The sequence below is a fragment of the Pteropus medius genome, unplaced genomic scaffold (assembly GCF_902729225.1).
Source record: "Pteropus medius unplaced genomic scaffold, Ma_sr-lr_union100, whole genome shotgun sequence".
NCBI lineage: Eukaryota > Metazoa > Chordata > Mammalia > Chiroptera > Pteropodidae > Pteropus > Pteropus medius.
In genome coordinates, this window is record NW_024349519.1 from 656,099 (window position 1) to 677,548 (window position 21,450).

Consider the following 21,450-nt stretch of genomic DNA (forward strand, 5'->3'; position numbering starts at 1 on the left):
ATAGGGTGCTCAATTGATTGACTGTGGCAAAAATAGTCATTTTTTGGCTATGAACTGAACCTGTGGCATTGAAAGGGGTCTTGAATGCTTATATTCATGCTTAAATTATTGGGTAGCATAAAGTGACAAGTAATGCTGAGTGAGTAGAAGGAACAGAGATACCAGGCTTGCTGTTTTTTTGTTCCAGTAGGGCCTCCTTACCTCAAGCTTCAGACTGATAGACAAACACATACATGTCCATATACATATGGCATATGAGTTCCTATTGGAAAAGCATTTGGGAGACCCACTGCTGTGCCTGATACACCGAGTGTTTTGCTTAATCAAGCATCACCTTTTCTTAGACTCTCAACGTGAACAGAGAGAGCTGTTCTGCAGTCCAGATCTGAGAAGCAGGGGTGGCACAGAGTTCAGTGTTTAGGTTGGCACAGCTCACATAGTAGGTTCTTGGTCAAGGCGCTTTGATGATAGTCTTGGTCATGACTCAAGTTGCAGCCACTAGTGTGAAAAGCTTTCTACGCATGCAGGATTGGGGCATGTTAGTCATTGTGCTTTTAGTATAAACAGGGTTTGGAGAATGGCCACTTAACTTAAGAATTTAATAGTTTAAAAAAATCTGCTCCCTGGAGCTGGCATATTTTGTAAATAAGTGAAGGCCCCAGGTCAGGAGGTCCTTAACTTGTAATTTATTAGACTCTGGTTCTTAGAGTCTGTATTTGTTGATGGTTTCTATTCATGAAGTCAGGCGGTAGACAGCTTGACATCACCAGGAATAACCTTGCAGTGTGTGGGAGCCTTCTCCTTTGCAGTCATGTGGGATGGGAAAGGAGGCCACTTTTCACGGACTCAGGGTTGGAAGCAGAAATTTTTCCTTTTGTCTACCTTCTCCCTCTAATTCTTGCCAGGCTTCATTTAGTTGCATTGTTTTTATATAGCATTACTCTCACATCTCACAGTTGGACACCATCTGTGTGCTAGGTTCAGACACATGTAAATAGATATTTAGACTTCTAATAAAGGACTTGCCACTTCACATCTCCTCTGGTCTTCAGTGAAGATGGACTTAGGGACCAATTCCCCACAAAGCCGCTAGGAAAAGTAATATGGTGATTTATAGTATACAGAGTGCTTTTCATTTATCTTACTTCATCTCCCCACACCCATGTGCGGTAGGCAGGATAGGTGATGTCATCCAAACTGACAAATTCAGCGAGGTAATTTGGCTCAGATTCCCACAAACTAATTATAGTTTCCTTGGGGTTCAAATCTGAGCATTGCAGCTCCACTCTGGAGGTCAGCTGTGGTGCTTGCTATTTCAGATTTCTTCAGCATTGTGGGCTTTTTAATATATTATTAGGTACGTAAATGATTCCAGAAACTCAGGGCTGTATGTGGATGTGCTTATTTACTCAACAGATGACCTGGAAAGAGCTGGGGGGCCCAGGCTGCTAGGAAAAGCATTTGGGACAGGAAAGTGTTGTAATGGTTGGAGTTATTGTCTGGTAGAATAGAAGACCTGTGCTTGGTGATCCAGGGCTGTTTTCTGTGTGGGAGAAGGAAGAGCTGATGTGGGTACTTGAAGTTGCTTCTGGTGGGAGTCTGTTCTCCAGCCACCCATGTGCATCTTGTGTGCTCTGGAGCTCAGAGCCAAGAACAGGCAAATCTCTGAACCAAAGCCATCAGCCTGCTTCTAGAAACGTGTCAGTGGATTAGCTTATTGGCTTTTCCCTTGAGTGGCATTAGCTCTCACCCCATCTCATGTTCACCATCTGGCTTTGAGTAAGAAGTTTTCGAGTGATCTCTCTTCAGCAGCCTGCTCTGTGCCAGGGTTTTCTAAGGGCTGTTCAGCTTTCTCCCTCATCAACCCTAGGGCCCAGTGTTCTCTAAGAGGTAGTCTGTTGTCCATACTTTTGCATATCTGGGGGTCAGAATACTATTTAAGGCCTCAGAAGAAAAAAAAATCAGCTCAGAGGAGAATGAATCTGCGTGGTTAGTGGCCTACAGGTTTTTTGTTGTCAGAACTAACAAGTGGATCTGTCCTTAAGTGAGTTTTCAAAATAGAGTTGCTCCCGTCATAGAGAAAGAGCTTTCTGCCTGTGAGATGATACAATTTGTCCAGATTTTAGTAGAGCGAGGGAAATGAAGGGGCTGGAATATTTCTTCCTCATTGGATAGGAAAGCCTGGAGATGGAGGTGCTTAAATGAGCCACCTCCCCTCCTCTCAGAGAGCTGGCTGCTCTCTCCTCCTAGGTTAATATACATTGACTGGGGCTAAACGCCTGATGCTTCTGGACAGAGTCCAGCCCCTCAGCAGAGCAGCCGCACTGTGGAGATACAGCTGCTGGCATTAAAGGGCTAAGCCCTTTCCAGCTGCTTTGCTTTAACGGGAACTGCCCGCAGTTGGCAGCTTAACAGAGCCGTCTTAGCCAGATTAGGAGGAAATGACTAATCTCGGCATCTTATGGAACTGGCCTGGAGGCTCTGGGGCTGATAACCCAGTAGGGTGGGAGGTAGTTGGATAAACGATGTTGAAGTACTAGGTGATTATTTACTCAAAAATGGTGGTCCTGGCTTGGCCTGGCTTGTACTTTGTTTTGTCTCCCTGAAAAAAGTGGAGTTCTCTTTTGTAGCCTCCTGGCACTGAGGGAGAGGAGGTGTTCAGAGGCCTGGATATTTAAAAACTGGACTAGCAGCAGATGTGCAGAGGAGTTGAGAGCATGCAAGGGCAATAGTTTCTACCCCCTTAGAGGAAGGAGAAGACTTGGGACCCTCCAGAGTGGTCCCCCTTTGGCTTTCCATTCCCCTTTTCTTTAAAGTCTGACTAAAAGAGCCAAGATTTGAAGGAGAAATGTTTTCCTTGATCGTAAGGTGCACTTGAAACATGTTTTACTATCTCTGAGAATTGGGGTATCTTATAATCAATGGAATCATACAAATATAATGATGTGATTTTTCTTTCTTAGTGGCTCATAAAATAGTGGTGCATCTTATCATCAATGTTATTTGGGTTGGAAGTGTTAGCCATTTAGAGGAGACAGGCTGTTAGCTAGACCAGATGTGGAGGCCAGGGAACCTGCTACTTAGCTGTGGAGAGATTAAAACAGAGAATTCCCTCAGGTCTGAGGGAAGCTGCAATATAGGAAAAGCAAGTCTCAGTCCCCAGGACATTTGGCACAAAGAAGCAGACAAGCAATGTGTAGGATAGGATCAATATCTGTCCCACTCATGACTCCCAGAGCCATTATGTGTGACCCCTGAGTTGTGGAAGCAGGAGAAAGCCATTGTGAATCGGTGAGGCCAAGACCAAAATAATAGTATGTCTTGGTGGAGTTAAATCACAATATAAGACTAAAACACTCGCTGTGCCTTAACACAAAAGAGATTAGAGTGTTAGATACTCTCTTTGGGCAGGGAGTTAAGAGTGTGTATTGCAATCCTTTGTCCAATTTGCTTACCAAATACAAAATAGCAGAGGTTTTTCCTCCCTTGAAATGGGAAGGCCATGGTTTTTGGATTGACAAGAAAAGGACAGATAGTCAAGTTAAGGAAACCATTGCTCTGAGATGAGAAGTAGACTAAAAATACAATTTTATTTAAGAAGCTCTTCGTATTCAGTAGAGAGAGGTGTTCAGATAACTAGGAAATAATGTGCTCAGTGCCAGGATGGAGGTGGGTGCAGAGCACTGTGGGAGCTCGGAGGAGGGGCTGAAGGCTTAAGAGAGCCTAGCAGGTGAGGACATTCAAGCTGGACTGCAGGATGAACAAAGCAGCTAGAGAGGGCCCGGAAGCATATTCCAGGCTAAGGAAGTACCTTCAGCCTGGTGTTCTGTAACCAGACACCCCTAACTGCTGGCCTGGCTGGGCCTAGTTTTATTGGTCCATGGGTTTGGGGTGGAGTTGTTGGTTCCTGCCTCTGTCTCTGGCCTCCTCCACCCCCAGCTCTGGCAATAACTGCTCCTTCATCTGACTTAATCAGAGCTCTGAAACAGTTTTTCTTTTCTCCCTTTACTGCCCATTAGCTGCAGCCTATTAGTGCCACTGGATGCCCCACCCTCATAAATCCCCTTCACGAACCATGCCTCCCCTCTATAGCTTTTGCTAAATATGTGACTGCTCCTCAGTGTAGCTGCCCCTCCCTGAGAAGTGATTACAGATCTTGGCTGTGCGGACCCCCTGCCCCAGCTGCCTGAGTGGCCACAGCTTGGCTGGATGCTTCATCTTGATTAGCCCTTAAGGTCTGCACTCCCTCCCCTCCCTGTCTTGCCCCTGACTTTGCTGGGCCTGGCATTGGCTGCAGGTTAACATCTCTTTTGATAAAGGAGCGCTCTTCTTGCGCTGTGCTGGGGAACAGCACTGGGGGCCCCGAGGGACTGAGGTGATTCCTTCTCCCGACTGACCCAGCAGAGTCTCTCATCAAAATCCCCAATCAGCTGGTTCCAGAGCACTTGACCTCAGTATCAGAGATCACAGATTTTGCTCTGTGCTGCTTCTTAAACTCTCATCTCTGATGGCTGCTCCCCTTTTGTTTACTTAGCTTCCATCTGAACTTCCAGATACTCAAAACCTTCCTTTTCACTCCTTTATACCCACCCAGCCTCCTTTCTCTCATTCCCTGACTCTCCTCCAAACCAGCTTCCAGCCACGATCACTCCAATGCTCCACTTCTCTGTTCTGAGGAGGCTCTTATTTCTCTTTCTTGCATTTTATTCTTGACTCCTCTGGGATCCTGCTCCCCTAAAACACTCATGCTCACATACTCTCTTCTTTGCTTAAACTAAGCCTGGGCTATGGAGAGAAAGTGATCCCTTCTTTAGTAATAGCTGGACTGCATTAGAAACTGCAGAGGAGACAGCCGGACTCATCAGCAGAGGGAATGATAATCTACCGTGATGATGGTAAAAACTGCGACCGCTGATTGAGATCTGATTATATGTTAGGAGCGGTGCTGAACATATATATACATCCCGCATATTCTTCCACACTCCTTAGGAATAGACCCCATTTTCCAGAGGAGGAAAGTGAGGCTCAGGATTTTAAGTAACTTGTTCAAGTTCACACACCTATAAGTGCCCAAGCCTGTATTTAAACTCTTTCAACCCTTTCAACCCCTAGTCTACTTTTATATAGTCTTTTTTTCTTTTAACCTTGGTACACAGAATCCTTTAGGTCAAAGTGATTTTCTTTGGAAAGTCTTGCTTCTCTCCCCTCAGTCTGAGGAGCCCAAATGTGTCCCAGAGCCTGACCCGTTTGTGGGCTCTCCCCCCTTCCACAGCGTGGTCCCAGATTAGACCTGTCCTCTTTACACCCCGAGGTAGCAGTGGGGGTGGGAAGTGGAGAGGGGCTTCCTGCCAACCAATGGTGAAGGCTTTGTGCTGGCATCATCTGCTCCTGCTAAGACAATCATCAACATAAAAGGCTAATTGTATTAATCACCAAGGCACTCGTCCCGAGCCCCCCTCCCTTTGGGGAGAATTATGAATTGCAATTGCAGATGGCTCTGCTGATTGAAGGCAGTGCTCAGCAGGGAGAAGGGCCAGATCAGATTACACACCATTAATTAAAAACTTCCCCTGACAAACAGGAGGAAGGGAGTGCACGCCAAGGGTCTGTCCGGTTGGGTCTCTGTTCTCCCTGTGCTCCTGGCCCCCCACCCAGACCCAGGGGCTGTGACCGTGAAGCCCACTGCCCCTGGCTGGAATCATCGAGATCTGGCTCCCAGAAGGCCAGCCCTTCCCTCATCCAAACAGATGGCCGGCTGTCCTATTAAAGGGCTGCAGAGGAGAAGTTCACCTTTGGTTACTCGTTCCTGTCTAACTTTGAATGCTCTTCAGACTCTAACCTAATTCTTCACTTCTCATGAAGCTTGTCTTCTCTTATTTAGTCTATTCCAACAGCACAGCTTCAAAGAACTATTTGTGAAAGTAGCCCCCAGCTTTCTCTTCAGACAGTCACCCTTACCCTTTTGGCCTGAAGTTTCTGGGATAGAGGTTACACAGTCGGCTCTGGAGTAGGAGTGAGGACTCATGTACGGCCGTGTGCCCTCTGCCCAGCTACCCCTTCTGCAAGCGCAGGCTCCTGGGCTGCTGTCATCTTGGCTCAATTGGAGCTGTAAGTCCTGAATTCTCTTGATAAATTATTGCCTCCCCTCCCTCCCAGCCGCCCAGCCTCAATCATTCATTCATCTAACTTTTATTAAGCACCCAGTGTGGGCTCGTCTCTGGGGACTTGGGGAGATGATTTGTCTAGGATCTTAAGGGCCTACTACAGGAGCTCCACCCCCTGCTCTCTTCAACCTTCTAGTTCCTGCTTCTTCCCTTTCTTTGGCTGCAGCTTATATAAGTCCCCCTGGAGCACTATTTTGGAAAATTCTAAGCTAGGAGCTGGGGAGACCTTAGGGGGCTGTGGTACTGAGCTGGATGACCTTTAACAAATCAGTCACATCCTACACACACACACACACACGCCCAGCTGTCCCTGCTCATAAAAGGGCACAAGAAGCCCTGGGCTCTGAGAGATTGCGAAGATAGATGAGTACAACCCAGCTTGGAGAAATATGAATAGTATTCTGCACTGACAGTATTCCAGAATGCTGAGCACAGCTGCTATGGCCAAGAGCACCGGGGACTTGGTTGCTGCACTGGTCACAGGCTGGGCCCTGTCACTCTGTCCTTGGAAGACTTTGGTAGCCCCTCCCCCATCCACAGCCCCTTTGGAGACACCATGGAAAAGGATCTATCTTTTTTATGGATTTGGTTGCTGCATCTCGAGGTACCATGGTGATGGGCACCATAGAGATGAGAAGAACTGACTTATTGGCTTGTCTATTCATTCCAGGACCCCTCCCCCAACCCCCAGCATCTACACACACACACAAAGTTCCCAGGTCACTAGACCCAGGAAGGAGGTAGGGTACCCCGTAAGTGGAGCAGATGAACTGAGAAAAACCTCTCCCCCTCCCTCTCAATCATCTCCTCTTCTTCTCATCAGCAATTGTATTCAAACCCAATAATTAGAATAATAGCAACAATAATCATCATTTATTGGCTTTGTTTTTCTAACATTTTAACTTACCCAAACATTTTCCAATCTCTTGTTTATTTTCACAGCAGTGCCTGGGGGAAGCTTGTGCCCATTTGATAGCTGGGAAAGCCAAGATCCAGATAGAACCCCAAGTCATGGACAGAGTCAGTTTACAGCAGCTTGTGAATATTAACAAACCAATAGAGACTCCAGTAGTCCTTCAGAAGCACTGAACAGAAAACCATGGTTTCCTGGGTCATTCCTGAGTTCCTAGCATCCTTGGGACTTACTTATTCAACAGCTTTTGGGGGATCCTGGCAGAGCTGAGATTGAAGCTGGAGTTTGCTTCTTCTGGCCCAGGTCAGGGGCCGAGGGCCGGGCCGGGGCTGTCTCCTCAGGATTGTTTCTGTGAATGGGGCTGTGAGGTGGAAGGCAGGCAAACACCCAGGAAAAGCTTGCCCTGGAAAAGGCCTGTCTGGCCCAAACCTCCCTTGCTAGCCTGAGAAAACTTCCTCTCTGTGTCAGCTCTTCCCAAGGGTGGGGTCCTCTCCTGGGCATTTGGAGGAATGAGGAATGAGGAAGGAAGATCTATGAGAGGGTAATCTCTGTCCTCAGGAAGCCCTCAGTCTGAGGAGCCATAGGTGCCCCCCTCCCCCCAAACCACACTCGAGCAGAGACATCCCTCTGAGGAGCTGAGTCTTCTGAGAAGTCTGGCCTCTCCTCCCCACAGCTGGGGTAAGAAGTTGGGGTTCTCTAAGGTCCCTTTAGCCCTCAGCCTATAAGCAGAGTGGCTTTCTGGGCTATAATTTATTTTTTCAAGACATGAGGATCCGCAGTCCAGATGGATGAGAGAAGTGGAAGGCAATCATGCATTCCCCTGCCTCCCTCTGCCCTGTCCCATTAAGAGATGGAGGGGGAGGAAACTGAACAATTTCCTCCCCAGATTCTATCTAGAAATGTAATGCCAGGGAGAGGGATTAGCATCTTGCCCAAGATGTTAAGACAAGAGGCCACGCCCCGCTACCCACACTCGAAAGCCCCCTTCCCACCACCCTAGAAAACCTGAAGATACGCTGCCCACCTACACAGCTCATCTCAGAAGCCTGAGGGGAGGGGCCAAGTTCTATGCCATCTGACATAACACTCTCCATTTCGGTGTTCCCTGAGCTGGACTGGGATTCCTTCTGGGGCTCCACCCCTACCAATTTCTCCATCTCTGTAGTGCCCATGAGGATGGCCAGTTGCTGGCTCAGGGTCTTGGTGTCAGGAAACAGGAGAAAGTTGTAGATCAGCGAAGCCAGGACAGCCGCTGTCAGGGGTCCCACCCAGAAGATCTGAGGAGGCAGAAAGAAGTAGGCGCCTGGCTCATGAGCTGTCAGGATCACAGGGTGGCTTTGGGACCCCTGCCTGCTTCCCTAGTGTTGACTCCTCTGGTCTCCCAGGACCCCTTGATCTCTACAAGGTGGAAAATTTGAGAAGCACAAGTCCTGCACCCACCCACCACTCCCCCAGTATCCTCACTACTCCTTTCCCCTGCTCTTCTCGCCTCCACTGTCCCAGCCAGGAGCCCTGGCTAGTGCCATTTCTGTCTTTGCTGGTGTGTGTGTGTCTATTTCTGTTTGTCTTTATCCAAGTTTGGAAATTGGTCCAGCTGGAGAAAGTGAATAAGGAAACAGCCAGGACTTGAAGTCGGCCAAGGCTGCGGCTCCTGCCCTGGCCCATTTCTTGCCAGCCCACCGGATACCCTGGGCTATTGAAGTTGTAAATTTAGTACAAAGCCAGGATACTCTCCCTGGTCTTCTGAGCTTAGAGAAAACCCCATCGGGGGTCAAGATGTTCTGCGGCAGGAGGACTTGTCTCCCCAAGTCTCTATGGCCCCACTGCTGGTGAAAGCCACAGTAGTCTCTATGCCCCTACTTGAGCCCTCTCCCCTCCCCATGGCTGCCAGTCGAGGGTCTCACCCAGTGGACTGTAAACTTCCCAACGATGATGGCAGGACCGAAGGAGCGGGCCAGATTCATGGAACAGCCAGTGAAGCAGATCTGGGGAATGATTGTGGGTTCGGGGTGTGAAGAGCCTGGAAGGGGATAGTCCCTTCTGCCTTGGATGAGAACCTCAGTTCCAGCTTTGGCATCTGCAGCACCATATCCTAGTTCTGGAGTGTGGGACACAGCCTTAACCCCAAGACATGAGGAACTCAGGGAGGGACACTTCCTGGCCTTCAGGGCCCCTACTGCCCTCACTTTGCCCCTTACCCCAATGAGGTGGCCCAATGCCACAGAGATCCCAATCATGGCAGCTGGGGAGCCTGATGCCTGACGGCTGTCCGTGGAAGCAAAGACAACAGAGCGCCAGCCGCAGGGTCAGAACCAGCTCCACCGCCAGCAGCCCCCACAATGGCCCCTGCCAGCTGGGCAGCCACATAGGCCACAGTACGGGGCAGTGAGATTTGGGAGCCCACGAGGAAGGCCAGTGTCATGGCGGGGTTGACATGAGCCCCGCTGGTCTTCCAGGTGACCTGCACAGCCGCGGCTGTGGCCAGGTTGAAGGTAATGGCGACCTGTAGCACAGAGGGAAGCGCCGAAGGCCAGTGCAGAGCCGAACCCACACCAAAGAACACATACAGCCCCGTGGCCAGGAACTCGGCAAACAGCGCTTTGCCGATGGCCACGCAGAGCTGGCACTCCAGCATCCCAGCCACGCTGCGCCCTCCTGCCTCCACTATGTCCAGGTCCTGGTGCCTTGGCTGCAGCTTCCTCTGCCCCCAGGGCCTCTGTGTTCCCCTTGCTTCTGGTTTCCTCTGTCTCCTCTGGTCTCGTCTCTGGCCTGCTCTGGCTGTCTTACTGTACAGAGGCTTTGCCGGCTCTCGTCTGAAGCTCCCCCACTGCATTCCTGCCCCAGGACTGTGCCAGTCAGACTGGCAAAGAACAGGCTGATAGGGTGATATGGGTCTGGATGGGGGAGGAGTGTAGGGGTGGCATGAGGGGTGATGCTCACGGGCCTGCTCCACTCTGAGCTCACTTGACAGCCGGGGGAGGGGGATGGTCTCAGGGCACTGAGCTGGAACCTCCCAGGAAGTTTCCAAACTAGATAGGCCTGACTGCTGCAGGCAGAGGCCCAACCTGAAGGCCATAGGTGCAGAAGCAATACTGAGCATGGGATTCTAGGGCGCTCATATCCCTGATGTCAGCTTAGCTAGAACAAGATCACTCAGTCCTCAAGACCAAGGCCTGCTTCAGAGGGTCTTGTGTATTCTGGGCTTGGCACGGGCTCCTGTTCTCCTGGGCCCCTCTGCCTGCAGGCTCTACCTCTAGACAGACACACTATTCAGTGCCCCATAAACCTAGATGTGAAATGAAGCTCTCTTCCATTCCCAATTAAAACCTCACTCACAGAGAGCAGATGTGAAAAGAGTTAACTTTACTAAGGATATGGGCCTGTTGGGGCACAGAGGGGGCAGATGGAGGACAGGTTTATTCCACAGCTAATCAGATGATACACATGGCAGTGGGCACCTCTGTTACCTGCCAGGGGAATTTCTACTGGTCCTTCACCTAACTCCTGCCTTCTCAGCTCCTCCCTGTTCCATTCTCTGCTCCTTCTCTCGGGACCAAACAATTCCTGTCACAACTCACAGAGGGCAGCTTAGCCATTTTTGTGGCTACGCAGTCCCTAAGGTCACCCATACCCTAGGCTCTGCCCTTTTACCCCCAGCAGCAGATCGAGGTATTTACCCAAACAAAGCAGAGTCTGCTAAGCTGTTCAAATAATTGTCTTCACCTCTTAACCACATCTGGGTGCCCTGACCTTTGCCCCTGGCCATATCGACCGGCCCAGTGGATGTCCCCTGGTTGTCCTCAAGCTCCTCAAATGCAACCTGTCTCAAAATGGAATCCTCCTCTCTCCCCGTCCCCACAAATGCACTCCTGTTTCCTCCAGGTTAGTTGGGGGCACTTGAGCATCCTAGATCCTTCCTCTCCTGCCTCCATCCAGTAAAGGCATCAAGTCCTGCTGATTTTGAATCCTGACTATTTTTTGACTGTGCCCTCTTCTCGCCACCCCCGCTGCCCTGCAGCCTTTCACCATTCTCTCTGTCTGCTCCCTTGCTCTGCTCCAATCAATTATCCACACTGCAGCCAGAGTGATCTTTCTAAAATGCAAATCTGATCCTGCTGCTCCTCTGCTAAAATCCCTTCAAAGCCTCCAGTCCCCTCTGGGATCCTGCTCCTCCTGCCTCACCTCTCCCCAATCCTTGCCTTGCTCTTTACCCTCTAGCCTCACCAAATGGCCAGTGGTTCTGGAACACTCCATGCTGATCTCTCCTTGGAATATGCTCTCTCTTCTCCTTAGAGAGCCCTTCCCACTTCCTTTGCTTGGGCAACTCCTAACCCATCACTAAAGCTCAACTTCAATGTCACCTCCTCTTTATCTGGGTGAAGATCCCTCTGTGCCCTCCCACTGCACCTGAGCATTTTCATGCACTGCAGTCACCATAGGGTGTTGTCACAGTGTTAATGTGTCTCCCCAGAGAGGCGGCGAGCCCCTGATGGTCAGGCACCAAGTTTTTTGTTCATCCTTACATGTAGTGTCTTGTACAGGGATTGGCCATAGAAGGCGCTCAATAAATATTTGTTGAATGAATGAATGAGTGAATGAAAGCGTGACCTCCTGGAGGCAGATGACTTTCATATCTGCTTCATTTCAGCCAGCTATTCTTATATAGCCTTATACGTTCCCTCACCTGGGACTGGGCCCTCTGATACCTTCAAGTGAAACCTCTCAGCGTTGATCACAGGCTCTGTCCACACACCCTCCCCCATCTCAGTCACAGTAAAATTCCCTTCCCCACCCCGTTTCTGTTCTCCCAGCCAGATCCCTGGTATCTAACCTCAGTGCCCCACTGTCCTAGCTGCCTGTTCCTCCACCCCACCCTCCCACCTCCACCACCTCACCCTCATCTTTCCATTTTCATTCTCGCACCCCTCTGCCCGCCATCTGCGTGCTGCTGAGCGCTGCTGGAGACACTGGCCTAGCCATGCGGACTGCTGCCATGACACGTCCATGGACTCTGGCCTCAGCAGGGGTTGCAGCTCTGCTCAACAATCCTTATACCATCCCCAGGTGGCTTTCTCCCCGTTGTTCTAAGGCCTATTTCAAACCTTCCCCACTCTCTTCCCCACTTACTCTGGCTTTCTTCCAGCAGGTCAACTTGCCTTCTGTCCCACCCAGAAAGTCAAGCTAGCAGGAAAGACTTTTTTCCATCCTTCCTCCCCAGCTGCCAACTCACCAGTGGCTGCCCTATGCCCTCACCAGCTTCCCTGTGGCCCCGAAGAAGAGGCAGCCCTCTCCTATGTTGAGTTAGGGGCCCCTCCCTGTGCCCTCTGAGTGATGGGGACAGCTCTTGGCCATTCCAAGTCTCATCTGTGGTTTACACATCTCCCGCTCCTGGCTTCTTTTTAATGTGCCTGATAATCTCAGAGTAATGGAGAGACCATGGGTTTGAAATGCCATTCCTCTTTGTTTTTCTTTCAAGACTTTGCTCAAGTCTGATTTCTCCATGAAGCCCACCCTGATTTTCCTCTCCAGTAGAATGAAGGCAAGCTTCATGGAGAACTTGGGCTTGAGCAAAGCCAGCGACAACTTCTGGCTTCAGCCTCCTCAGTGTGTCCACTGTTCCAGTGCAGAATCCTGTGCTTGCCTGTCTTAAAGGAGTCTTTCAATACTCAAGGAATGAAGGAATGGGTAGTATAGGTGACATTCCTTCCTGCCACAGTGGGTTCCCTGACTAGGAGCTGTCCCAGAGAACATCCAGGTCATCTCCTTCCCTCACCTCAGACAGGGCCATAGAGGGTTTGGGGACAGATCCTTACCAGTCCTTACATCTTACCTAGAGGCTAGGTTTCTGAATCTGCACACCAAGCACCAAACAGCAGGAATGCCTATCTGTTGGGAGACCGATAAGACAATACAAGCGAGAGCATGTGAATATCGCTTTGTATATTTTACCCCTCACCAGTGCTGAACTTCTGTGATCTCGGGTTCCCCACTTATAAGATGGACGTGAAAATTCCTACCTCCCCGTGTGCCACTAGGAATAAATGTGCTAATATCTAGGAGAGTGTCCCTGAGTCAGAAAATGTGGGTTATTAGGATTGCCACTCTCTTTCCCTCTCCAGTGAGACAGCTGTGAGGACCTGTGAGGCTGGGGTGGGAGGGTCCTGGTGCTGTGGCAGCTCCAGGACAAGCAGCACCTGCAGCCCCTGCTCTGGGCCCCGGAGGCTGAAATCATTAAGTGCAGCAGCAGCCCTGTGTTCCAGCTGGCCTAGAACAGAGCCTCCGGTGGCCCTACCTGGCCTGCGACAAATTTCTTCAACCCCTGAAGCTAGTCAGGCATTGTCCAGGGCTTGCTCCAGTTCCAGTCAGCACCTTGCTAGGCCCAGCCAGTCTTGGGCTCTAGTGTTATGCTTTGAAGTCGCTCATGCTCAGAGGCCTTTGCCAAGGCCCCACACATGGCTACCTATAGCTAGCTGTCTGTCAGGTGGTTGTGTGCTCTTAACTTCCCAGAGGCCTCTCTGGGCTTCTCAGACTGCTGGGGTGGGCACCTCTGTGGGAAGGTGTATGTGAGTGTGTGTATGTGTGTGTGTGTGTGTGTGTGTGTGTGCATGTGCACAAGGGGAATTATGAGCTCTGACTGAGGTTCTCTCAGGGCTTGAGGGAGGTAGGGGAACAAGGGGGAGCGGAAGGAGGAAGGTACTGGGGGAGCAGAGGAGGGACAATAAAAACACGTCAGAAAGGGAAGAATTCAAGGTAGCTTCCCTCACATCATCTCACCAATCCCCACAAAGGTAAGGAGTTCTGATCTCATTCACACCTGACTCAGGAGGAAGCTGAGGTACAGAGAGGGGCTGAGAAAGCTGATCCTCCAACAGCCCCTCCTCCTGTCCATCCATCTAGACAGCCAACCTTCTGTCCATTCTCCGCCTTTACCCCCAGTTCTCTCTCTCCATGAAGTCACCCTGTCTATCTTCCTATCTGGTGAAAACTGGCAGCCCCTGGGCAGATGGGGAGTGAGCCCAGGAGAAAGCCTCCCAGAGAAGAACCAAGAGTCTTTCTGGGTTCCATCTTCAGGTAAAGCAGAGGGTCAAAGGGGCAACTGAACGTGTATGTGCATGGGTATGACACACATGTTTGCCTCTTGGAGAATACATGGAGTCAAGGCTTCCCGTTCTGGTCCCGAGCAGCCCTGTGAGAGAGAATTGGGGGAGGGTTGACAAGGTTCTCATACACACGGAGTGAGCAATCCCTGCCGAGAATACGCAGCCCCTCCGTACAACTGAAGGTCGGTGTGGCTGTGCGGGACTAGGGTGTGCGTGTTCCTGTGTGCGCAGGTCTTTGTGAGACTGGACCTAAGCAGCGAGTGGAGAATCAGCCACCAAGGAGCACAGCGCCCTCTGCTGACCACACGGCCCAACCGCCGCAACTTGTCCACTCAAAGCCCTGGGCGGACCCTCGCCCTCTGTCGGTGCTTGGAACTCCCTCGTACTGGGTGCCCCACCCACCCCGAGGGTCTGTCCCCCACAGGCTCACAAAGGAACGCAAGTTGCTGGGCCAGCTTTGCTGGGGAGAGGCCAGCCTCACAGTCATGGCTGTGTCAGTACCTGAGTCTTGTGGAGACTGAGTGGGGAAGAGATCCCCTCTCTTCTGCACCCACTCTCGGATGGTGGGATGAGGGTGGACTGCGGGTAGATGCTTCCCGGTGGCTCCTGGGGACCCAGCCTGAGAGACTCCCCTTGTCCTCCACCCCCCACACCCCATCTGGCTGGAGCCCAGCCTCAGGACTCGGGGACGAGGAAGAGCAGCAGCTGTGCATTTGGTGGACGACGTCCCCCCCTGCAGGTCGGAGCTGGCACTTGCGGCCGGGCTGGGGTGTGGGCCGGCGGTGACCAGTAGGGGACTGCTCCTTGAGGATCTCACATGAGCACTGCCATTTGGTGTTAACTATGCCGATACGGCGGGCAGGGCAGGGCAGGGCGGTCGCAGCTCCCCTGTACAGATATTCGACTCAAGTGTGGAGAAGGGCTGGGGACTCCGCGGCTCTCATCTCCAGCTCCTGGGACTGACCCTTGTCAGCAGGGTGCATATTCTCTCCCACCCCTTCCTGGCCCATTTCCTGGCCCTACTGGCCCCTCCTCTTCTGAGGCAAAACTGAAGACCACGGGGAGAGGTTCCCACACCACAGAGAAGCAGGTGCTCAGGTTCAAACACTCAGGAAAACAGAAGCTCAGAACTGGGGTGTGGCTGGGGTCCCAGATGTTTACATGAGGGTTTCTTTTCACACTAGTTTATTGAACACTCACTCTGAGGTGCTTGGCCCTGTTTGCACAATGGTTTTACTTCCACCCATCGTCTCATCTTATCCTCACAACCACGCACGAGGTGGATACAAGAATCCCCATTTTACAGATGAGGTACGGTAATTAAAACTCAGAGAGCTTATGTTACTTGAAGTTGCACAGGAAGACTTGAACTCCAACCCGGACTCCTTAACTATGCAGGGCTGTGTCTTGAGCTGCTCATCTGCATTCCACCCTCTTCCCCACAGAGAGCAAACAGGCCCCAGGAATCTGACTCCTTCATCTCATCTTGATCCCCACAACACTGTGAGGGAAGCGGTTTTAATTCTCATTTAATAGTTTAAGAGATGGAGGCTTGGTGAGTTAAGGAGGTTTCCTAAGGTGTGTCAGTGGGCAAGGGGACAGCAAAGCTGCAGGCCCAGAAGAGAAGATGGTGGAGACACGGGCCTGTAGAGGCAGGGGAGGATACCAGAGAAGAACCGGGCCAGGTGTGGCTTTCGGGTGTGTGTGTGGTTGGGGCGGGGGGAAGGGTTGCTCTCTCTAAGCATAGGCTCTCAACATGGCACCTTTTTGGAACATCGAAGTGCAGAGAAGGAAGTCTAGGGCTGTGCTTCCTCCCAATGACAGACCAAGGGTGCTGGTCACCCCCTTGGCATCTCAAGAGGCTGCTGGCTGTTTACTTCTCCACCGTGCCTGGCACACCCTCCTCAAATGGCAGGGACTTGACATAGCTAGGGCGGGAGACTCAGTGAGGAGAATGTCTCCTCTGCTCCCACTGCCCCCTCCTGACCTCTAGCTCCATTTCTATATTTGACCTTGCCCTCTTCACTTTCCCCACCCCCGTATCTGACTCTCTAGGCCTCTCCTGGCCTCAGCTTCCCTGGTTTTTTCACAGAGGACTATGGAGCCCATGAGGATCCATAGGGGAGGGTTTGGGATAATGAAGAGGGAAGGCGATGAGCCAGAGTGTCCCAAGAAGAGGCTTCTGGGGAGAGATGAGGCAGTACATGAACGTCAGTGGTTTATTGGGAAGTCCCCACCCCAAACACCAGCAGTCCTACCCCATGAATCTTTAAGCAGAAATAAATAAGGCAGCATTTAATGAACCAGTCTGTCTCCCTCCTAAGGAGCTCTGGGGAGAGTCAGCCTCTGCTGTCCTAGGGGCTAGGATCCCTTTGGCTCTTGAAGAGGATCTAGGGAGAGTGGGGGATGAAGAGTGCAGGCCACCCCCTCTTGGCCTGGCCCTGGGGCAGCCTGCGAGCTTGGAGCTGCATTCATAATCTCTGAGGTCTGACCTCGTGGCAGCAGCCTGCTGTGTCCCAAAGAGATACCCTTTCCATCAGACCCCAGCCCCTGGCCACCACCCAGAGCCCCATCATGGATCCCTGCTCCCATTTCTAACTGTGGAGCCTGGGGAGCCAGTACCTCCTCCCCAACCCAGAGGACCCAGCTGTGGGGGAAGGAAGCTTTGCTGTCATGTTTTTCTTTTTCTTTTTCTTTTTTTTCCCCTGTGGTTCAGGGGCTGAGGGGCTGGCTCCTGCCTGATGCTGGTCAGCGGGCAGTCAGCTCCATGGTTTTCTTCCGCTCCTCCCGCTGCTCCTCCCAGTCCTCTTCAGGCTCATACGTGCCCTTGACGACAGCCACACGCTCACTCAGGCTCAGGGAGTTGGGGAAGAGCAGGTAGAAGTAGAGAATGGCAGCCAAAGCAGCTCCCACGATGGGCCCCACCCAGAATACCTGGTGGAGACAGGGCAGCATCAGGGGGCTGAGCCCCAGGCCTCAGAAATCAACCCCTTCCCCCCAGAGGACAGACTCAGAGGAGATGGATATACAGACTTCCAGACCTCCAGACCCTCAGAGGAGATGGATATACAGACTTCCAGACCTCCAGAAGGAAAGACTTCCCCCACCTCAGAGACAGATATACTGACACCACACTCTCCAATGACAGGGACATGGACCAGAGACATCCACATACTTAAGGGAGACAGATATATCTCTAGAGAGACAGGGCCCCTTCAACACTACCCTAAAGAGAGACAAATGAAGCTTCAGAGGAACAGACATATAGATCCTCAGAGAGAGGAACAGAATTTCTCTCCCTTCTATGTTAGGATAGAGACAGACTGGAGAGAAACCATGAGCCCTCACAGGAGGTGACAGATTGTCTAGAGGGACAGACTCATGCATAGGAAGGAAGATTCTTCCAACCCCTCAACAAAGGGAGATAAATAAAACATCAGAGAGGACAGACACACAGACCCCCAGAGGGACAGAAGAAATCTTCAACTCACAGGTACAGATCCCCTCCCTCCCCTAGAGGGATAGACACACATGGTACCCCCTCCAGCCCCCCAACCAGGGTCCCCTGGCCCCAAGGGCTCAAGACATATACATCTACCTTTGCCCTTGTTCTGGCTGCATCCATTCCCTACTGTGTTCCCTTCTCTCTCCAGCTACCGCTCTCGGGAGCCACCCCCAAGCTCTGGGCCCACAGCATCCAGAAAGTCCAGTTAGCTCTTGGCTGCCATAGCCGGATGTCCAGGCCCTCATTGCCAGGGACCCAGCAGCGGAGGCCCAGACTCACCCAGTGTGCAGGGCTGAACCGCTTCATGACCACTGCGGGGCCAAAAGAGCGGGCTGGGTTCATGGAGCAGCCGGTGAAGTAGATCTAGACAGAGAGAGGGATATAGTGAGGAGGGGGAATGTGCTTGTCCACTCCCACAGGGCCCCCAACTGTCTCAGGTGCACCCACCAGTACAGGGGCTCAGCCAGGTCTTAAACTCAAGTCTCCTGATTCCTAGGCTGGTGACCTCTTCCTCCATAGGTCCCTATGCACCCCTCTTTTATCTGTCTTGAGCTAAGGCTTGGTTTCCTGGCCCCACCTCAGTTCCTACCTCTCCTGCCTTTCCTCAGGCTACAGAAAGATTTGAGGGTTCAAGTCTGCACCAGAGTATAGCAGCCCCACTCCAGACCCAAATTGTAGGGCTTGTTGGTCCAGAGGGGTGCTATTCTAGGGCCCCATTATTTGCCTTGAGGGGCTTCCCACAACACCAGCCATGTGGCAGCTCTGCTCACCCCCACAAGATGGCCCAGTGTGACCGACAGGCCAATGGATAGGGCTGGGGAGCCCACAGGGCTGGTGCGGCGGGAGTCGGTGGAGGAGAAGACACAGAGCGCCAGCTGGAAGGTCAGAATCAGCTCTACCACGACGGCCTGGCCCGGCGTTGTGTTGTTGTTGAGCTGGAATGGGAGGTTGGGTTAAGACCCCGGCCTTCCTCTTCTTCTATGGCCAGGGGCTTGTGGAGATGAGCTTTGGGCCTCCAAGGACACCTAGAGCCCAGTGCACATCAAGTCAGGGAGGTCATTTGACAAAAGAGACTACATAATTCACGGTGTGTGCAATGCTTGGAGCACAGGCCAAAGGACAGTGTGAGGGGAGCTTTTCCTGGACACAGTTCTTTCAACGGTTCTGCCCAGTCCCCAACCCCCACAAGCTGGCATTTACCCTCCCTCCTGTGGGCAGCGTCCCAGTTTGCCTGCTGCACCCCAGCCCACCTCCCGCCCGTGCCTGACCTGCTGCCAGTGCCAACCTCAAACCCGTCTCTCCGGTGCGGCTGACTCACAATTTGACAATAGCTGAGAAAATCCTCCTCTGTGTTTGATTAATGAACCCAGTTTGCATGGGACATGGGGGCTGAATCTGGTGCTGGGGAGAGGAAGGCAGTAGGGAGCCAGGAGCAGGAACCAATATTCATCAGAGACCCTATGCACTGGAACTAAATTAGGGGCTTCAAAAACATGGTTTCTAAATGGGATCTCTTGACACCTGCTGTGTAGGTTATGACCATCTCCATATAATGGCTGAGAAAAAAGAGACCCAGAGAGGCCAGGGTCATTGGAAGCCAGGATTACAACCCATCCCTCTCTGATGGTTCCAAGAAACCACTGAGGAGCAGACAAGGGCCATGAAGGGCCCAAGAAGACAGAATTCAGGAGTGAGATGGGAGAAAAGGCACAAGTTTTGGATGAGAAAGGAGGGGTAACAGACACCAGGAGAGGAGCCAGGAAGTAGCAGCAGGAGGAGAGCTGGGCAGAGGATGTGGGTATGAAAGAGGGAGCCTGAGCCCCAGCACACACCAGCCTGGGGATTCATCTTCTTGGCCTTGGGAGGCTCTGCCTTCCTTGCAAGGGTGCGTATGGGCCCACTCAGTGGCACCCGTTCTTGAGATAGGGTATGGGGGCCTGGTCCCAATCCCACCCCAAGGTCCTTGACCCAAACCCCATTGGCACTCACCGCATTGACAGCCAGATAGCCCCGGGCATTTGTTGGTGCTAGCCCATAGAGGATGCCTGCTCCCGCAATAGCTCCCAGCAGCTGGGCCACCACGTAGAAGGTAGCCCGGAGCAGGGAGATCTGGTTGCCCACTAAGAGGGCCAGTGTGATGGCGGGATTGATGTGGCCGCCACTCACAGGCCCCAGGGCCTGGGCCAAGGTGCCTATGGCCAGGCCAAAAGCCAGCGAGATCTGCAAGATGGAAGGCAGCGCCGACGGCCACTGGAGGGCCGATCCGAGGCCGAAGAAGACGAAGATGAGGGTGGCCAGGAACTCGGTGAAAACGGCCTTGATGAAGGCCACGGAGCACACCTCCTTCTTCATGGTGGCCTCGGGGGCCAGACGGTAGCGGGAAGCACCCGTCGGGGCAGCGGCGGCGCTGGGGGCAGGGGACTGGCTCCCAGGCGCGGAGCCCTCTCCCACTGCGCGGCTGGTGGCCTGGCACCGGCCCTGCAGGGGTGCGCTATATAGAGGGCGGGCGCCCCCGAGCGGGGCCAGCGCGGGGGGGCAGTGGGCGGCTCCCGCGCTCAGGGGCCAGCGCCGCGCGCAGGGAGGGGACTTTGCGGCCGCCCTGGGCTCGCCGCTGTCCCGGACCCCGCGCGTCGCCCTGCCAGGGCAGCGTGAGACCTGCCCGGGCCAAGTTACCCAGGCGGCGGTATAGACTGGCCCGCCGGCGGGAGACCCGCGCATGGTGCGCTCCAGGCGGCTCCTGCGCTCAACTCACAGGCTCCGGAGGAGACTATGCTCAGACTCGACTCTCCTCCCGACTGTCGCTTCTGCACGGCTTTTATCTCCGGCCGTGGTCTCCCCACTTCCTCCTCTTCGGGCCCTGGGTCGAGTTCCTCCTTTTCCTCCTGCGACCCGGCATCCTTACTCAGCCTCACCCCACCGCGGAGCTGGAGCGATGCGATTCCCTGAGGACAAGCGCCATACAGCTCCCTGCAGCCCGGTGGCGGGGGCGGCCCGGCCGGGCAGTGCGGGGCAGTCCCACGGTCGCGGGCCTCTCCCTGACCCGGACCAGGCTAGCCTCCCGGATTGGGGCGGGGGCGTTTTGGGAAAAGCGGGCATAGTGCCAGCCTGCACGGCGCTTGGCAAGCAATCCTCGACCCCCAGAGCTGGGCAGTCCTGGTGGTGGGCAGCGGACCCCGGGACGTCCCCTCTACTCGGCAACCGTCCCAGCCCCTCCGGGAGCACAGCCCCTTTGGGGATCCCAGCGAGTCCCCTAAGGAGGTGAGGGCCTGAGGTCACTTTGTCCATGCGACGGGAGCGGGCATAGCCGGTTCGGTTTTGCTTTAAGTCAGGAAAGAGGCCCTAGGATGAGGGGCGGGGAGGGCGGTGGGGGTTGCCGGGAGAGTGCGGGCGCGCTACCGACCTCCCACGACAGGTCTTTTCCTCTCCCGCCTTCCTACCAGAAGCCTCCACGCTAAATCTCAGGTTTTCCTTCTGCGTCTCCTGCTTCTCCCCCTCCTCCCAGTTTCTTTAGTCTCCTCTTCCTTCAAACCCTCACTCGGTCTTGATTTCTATTCCTATAGTAAGCTCTCTGCCTCTCTGTCTTTCTCCTTCAGTTTGTTTCTCCAAACTCTGTCTCTTTTTCAGACTTTTTTTGTCTTTCTCTTCACTCTCCCTGTCTCTCTTTCTCCCTGTCTCTCTCTCGCTCTCTCTCTCTCTCTCTCTCTCCCCCCTGTCTCTCTCTCTCTCCATTTCTGTTTTTATCCCTTCTTTTTACAGTCTTAGCCTTTG

The 21,450-nt window shown here is 52.8% G+C and overlaps 2 protein-coding genes and 1 long non-coding RNA gene across 3 annotated transcripts; 1 reads left to right on the plus strand and 2 right to left on the minus strand.

The window, feature by feature from the left end:
• Window positions 1-7,796: 7,796 nt before the first annotated feature.
• Window positions 7,797-10,153, minus strand: LOC120618580 (aquaporin-6-like). Its single transcript, XM_039882852.1, is given in 5 exon segments — window positions 7,797-8,354; window positions 8,982-9,062; window positions 9,276-9,362; window positions 9,364-9,403; window positions 9,405-10,153. Coding segments are annotated over 5 exon segments (1,314 nt in total). The 3' UTR covers window positions 7,797-7,997.
• Window positions 10,154-12,052: 1,899 nt separating this feature from the next.
• On the plus strand, window positions 12,053-16,480 carry LOC120618183 (uncharacterized). Its single transcript, XR_005657158.1, has 2 exons — window positions 12,053-14,148; window positions 14,409-16,480. It is a non-coding gene; the product is annotated as an uncharacterized LOC120618183 (long non-coding RNA).
• A 401-nt stretch (window positions 16,481-16,881) lies between these two features.
• AQP5 (aquaporin 5) lies at window positions 16,882-20,163 on the minus strand. Its single transcript, XM_039882088.1, has 4 exons — window positions 19,672-20,163; window positions 18,453-18,617; window positions 17,962-18,045; window positions 16,882-17,111 (listed from the first exon to the last, which is right to left on the minus strand). The coding sequence occupies exons 1-4, from the start codon at window positions 20,032-20,034 to the stop codon at window positions 16,926-16,928; spliced, it is 798 nt and encodes a 265-aa protein (XP_039738022.1). The 5' UTR covers window positions 20,035-20,163; the 3' UTR covers window positions 16,882-16,925.
• Between the last annotated feature and the right edge of the window lie 1,287 nt (window positions 20,164-21,450).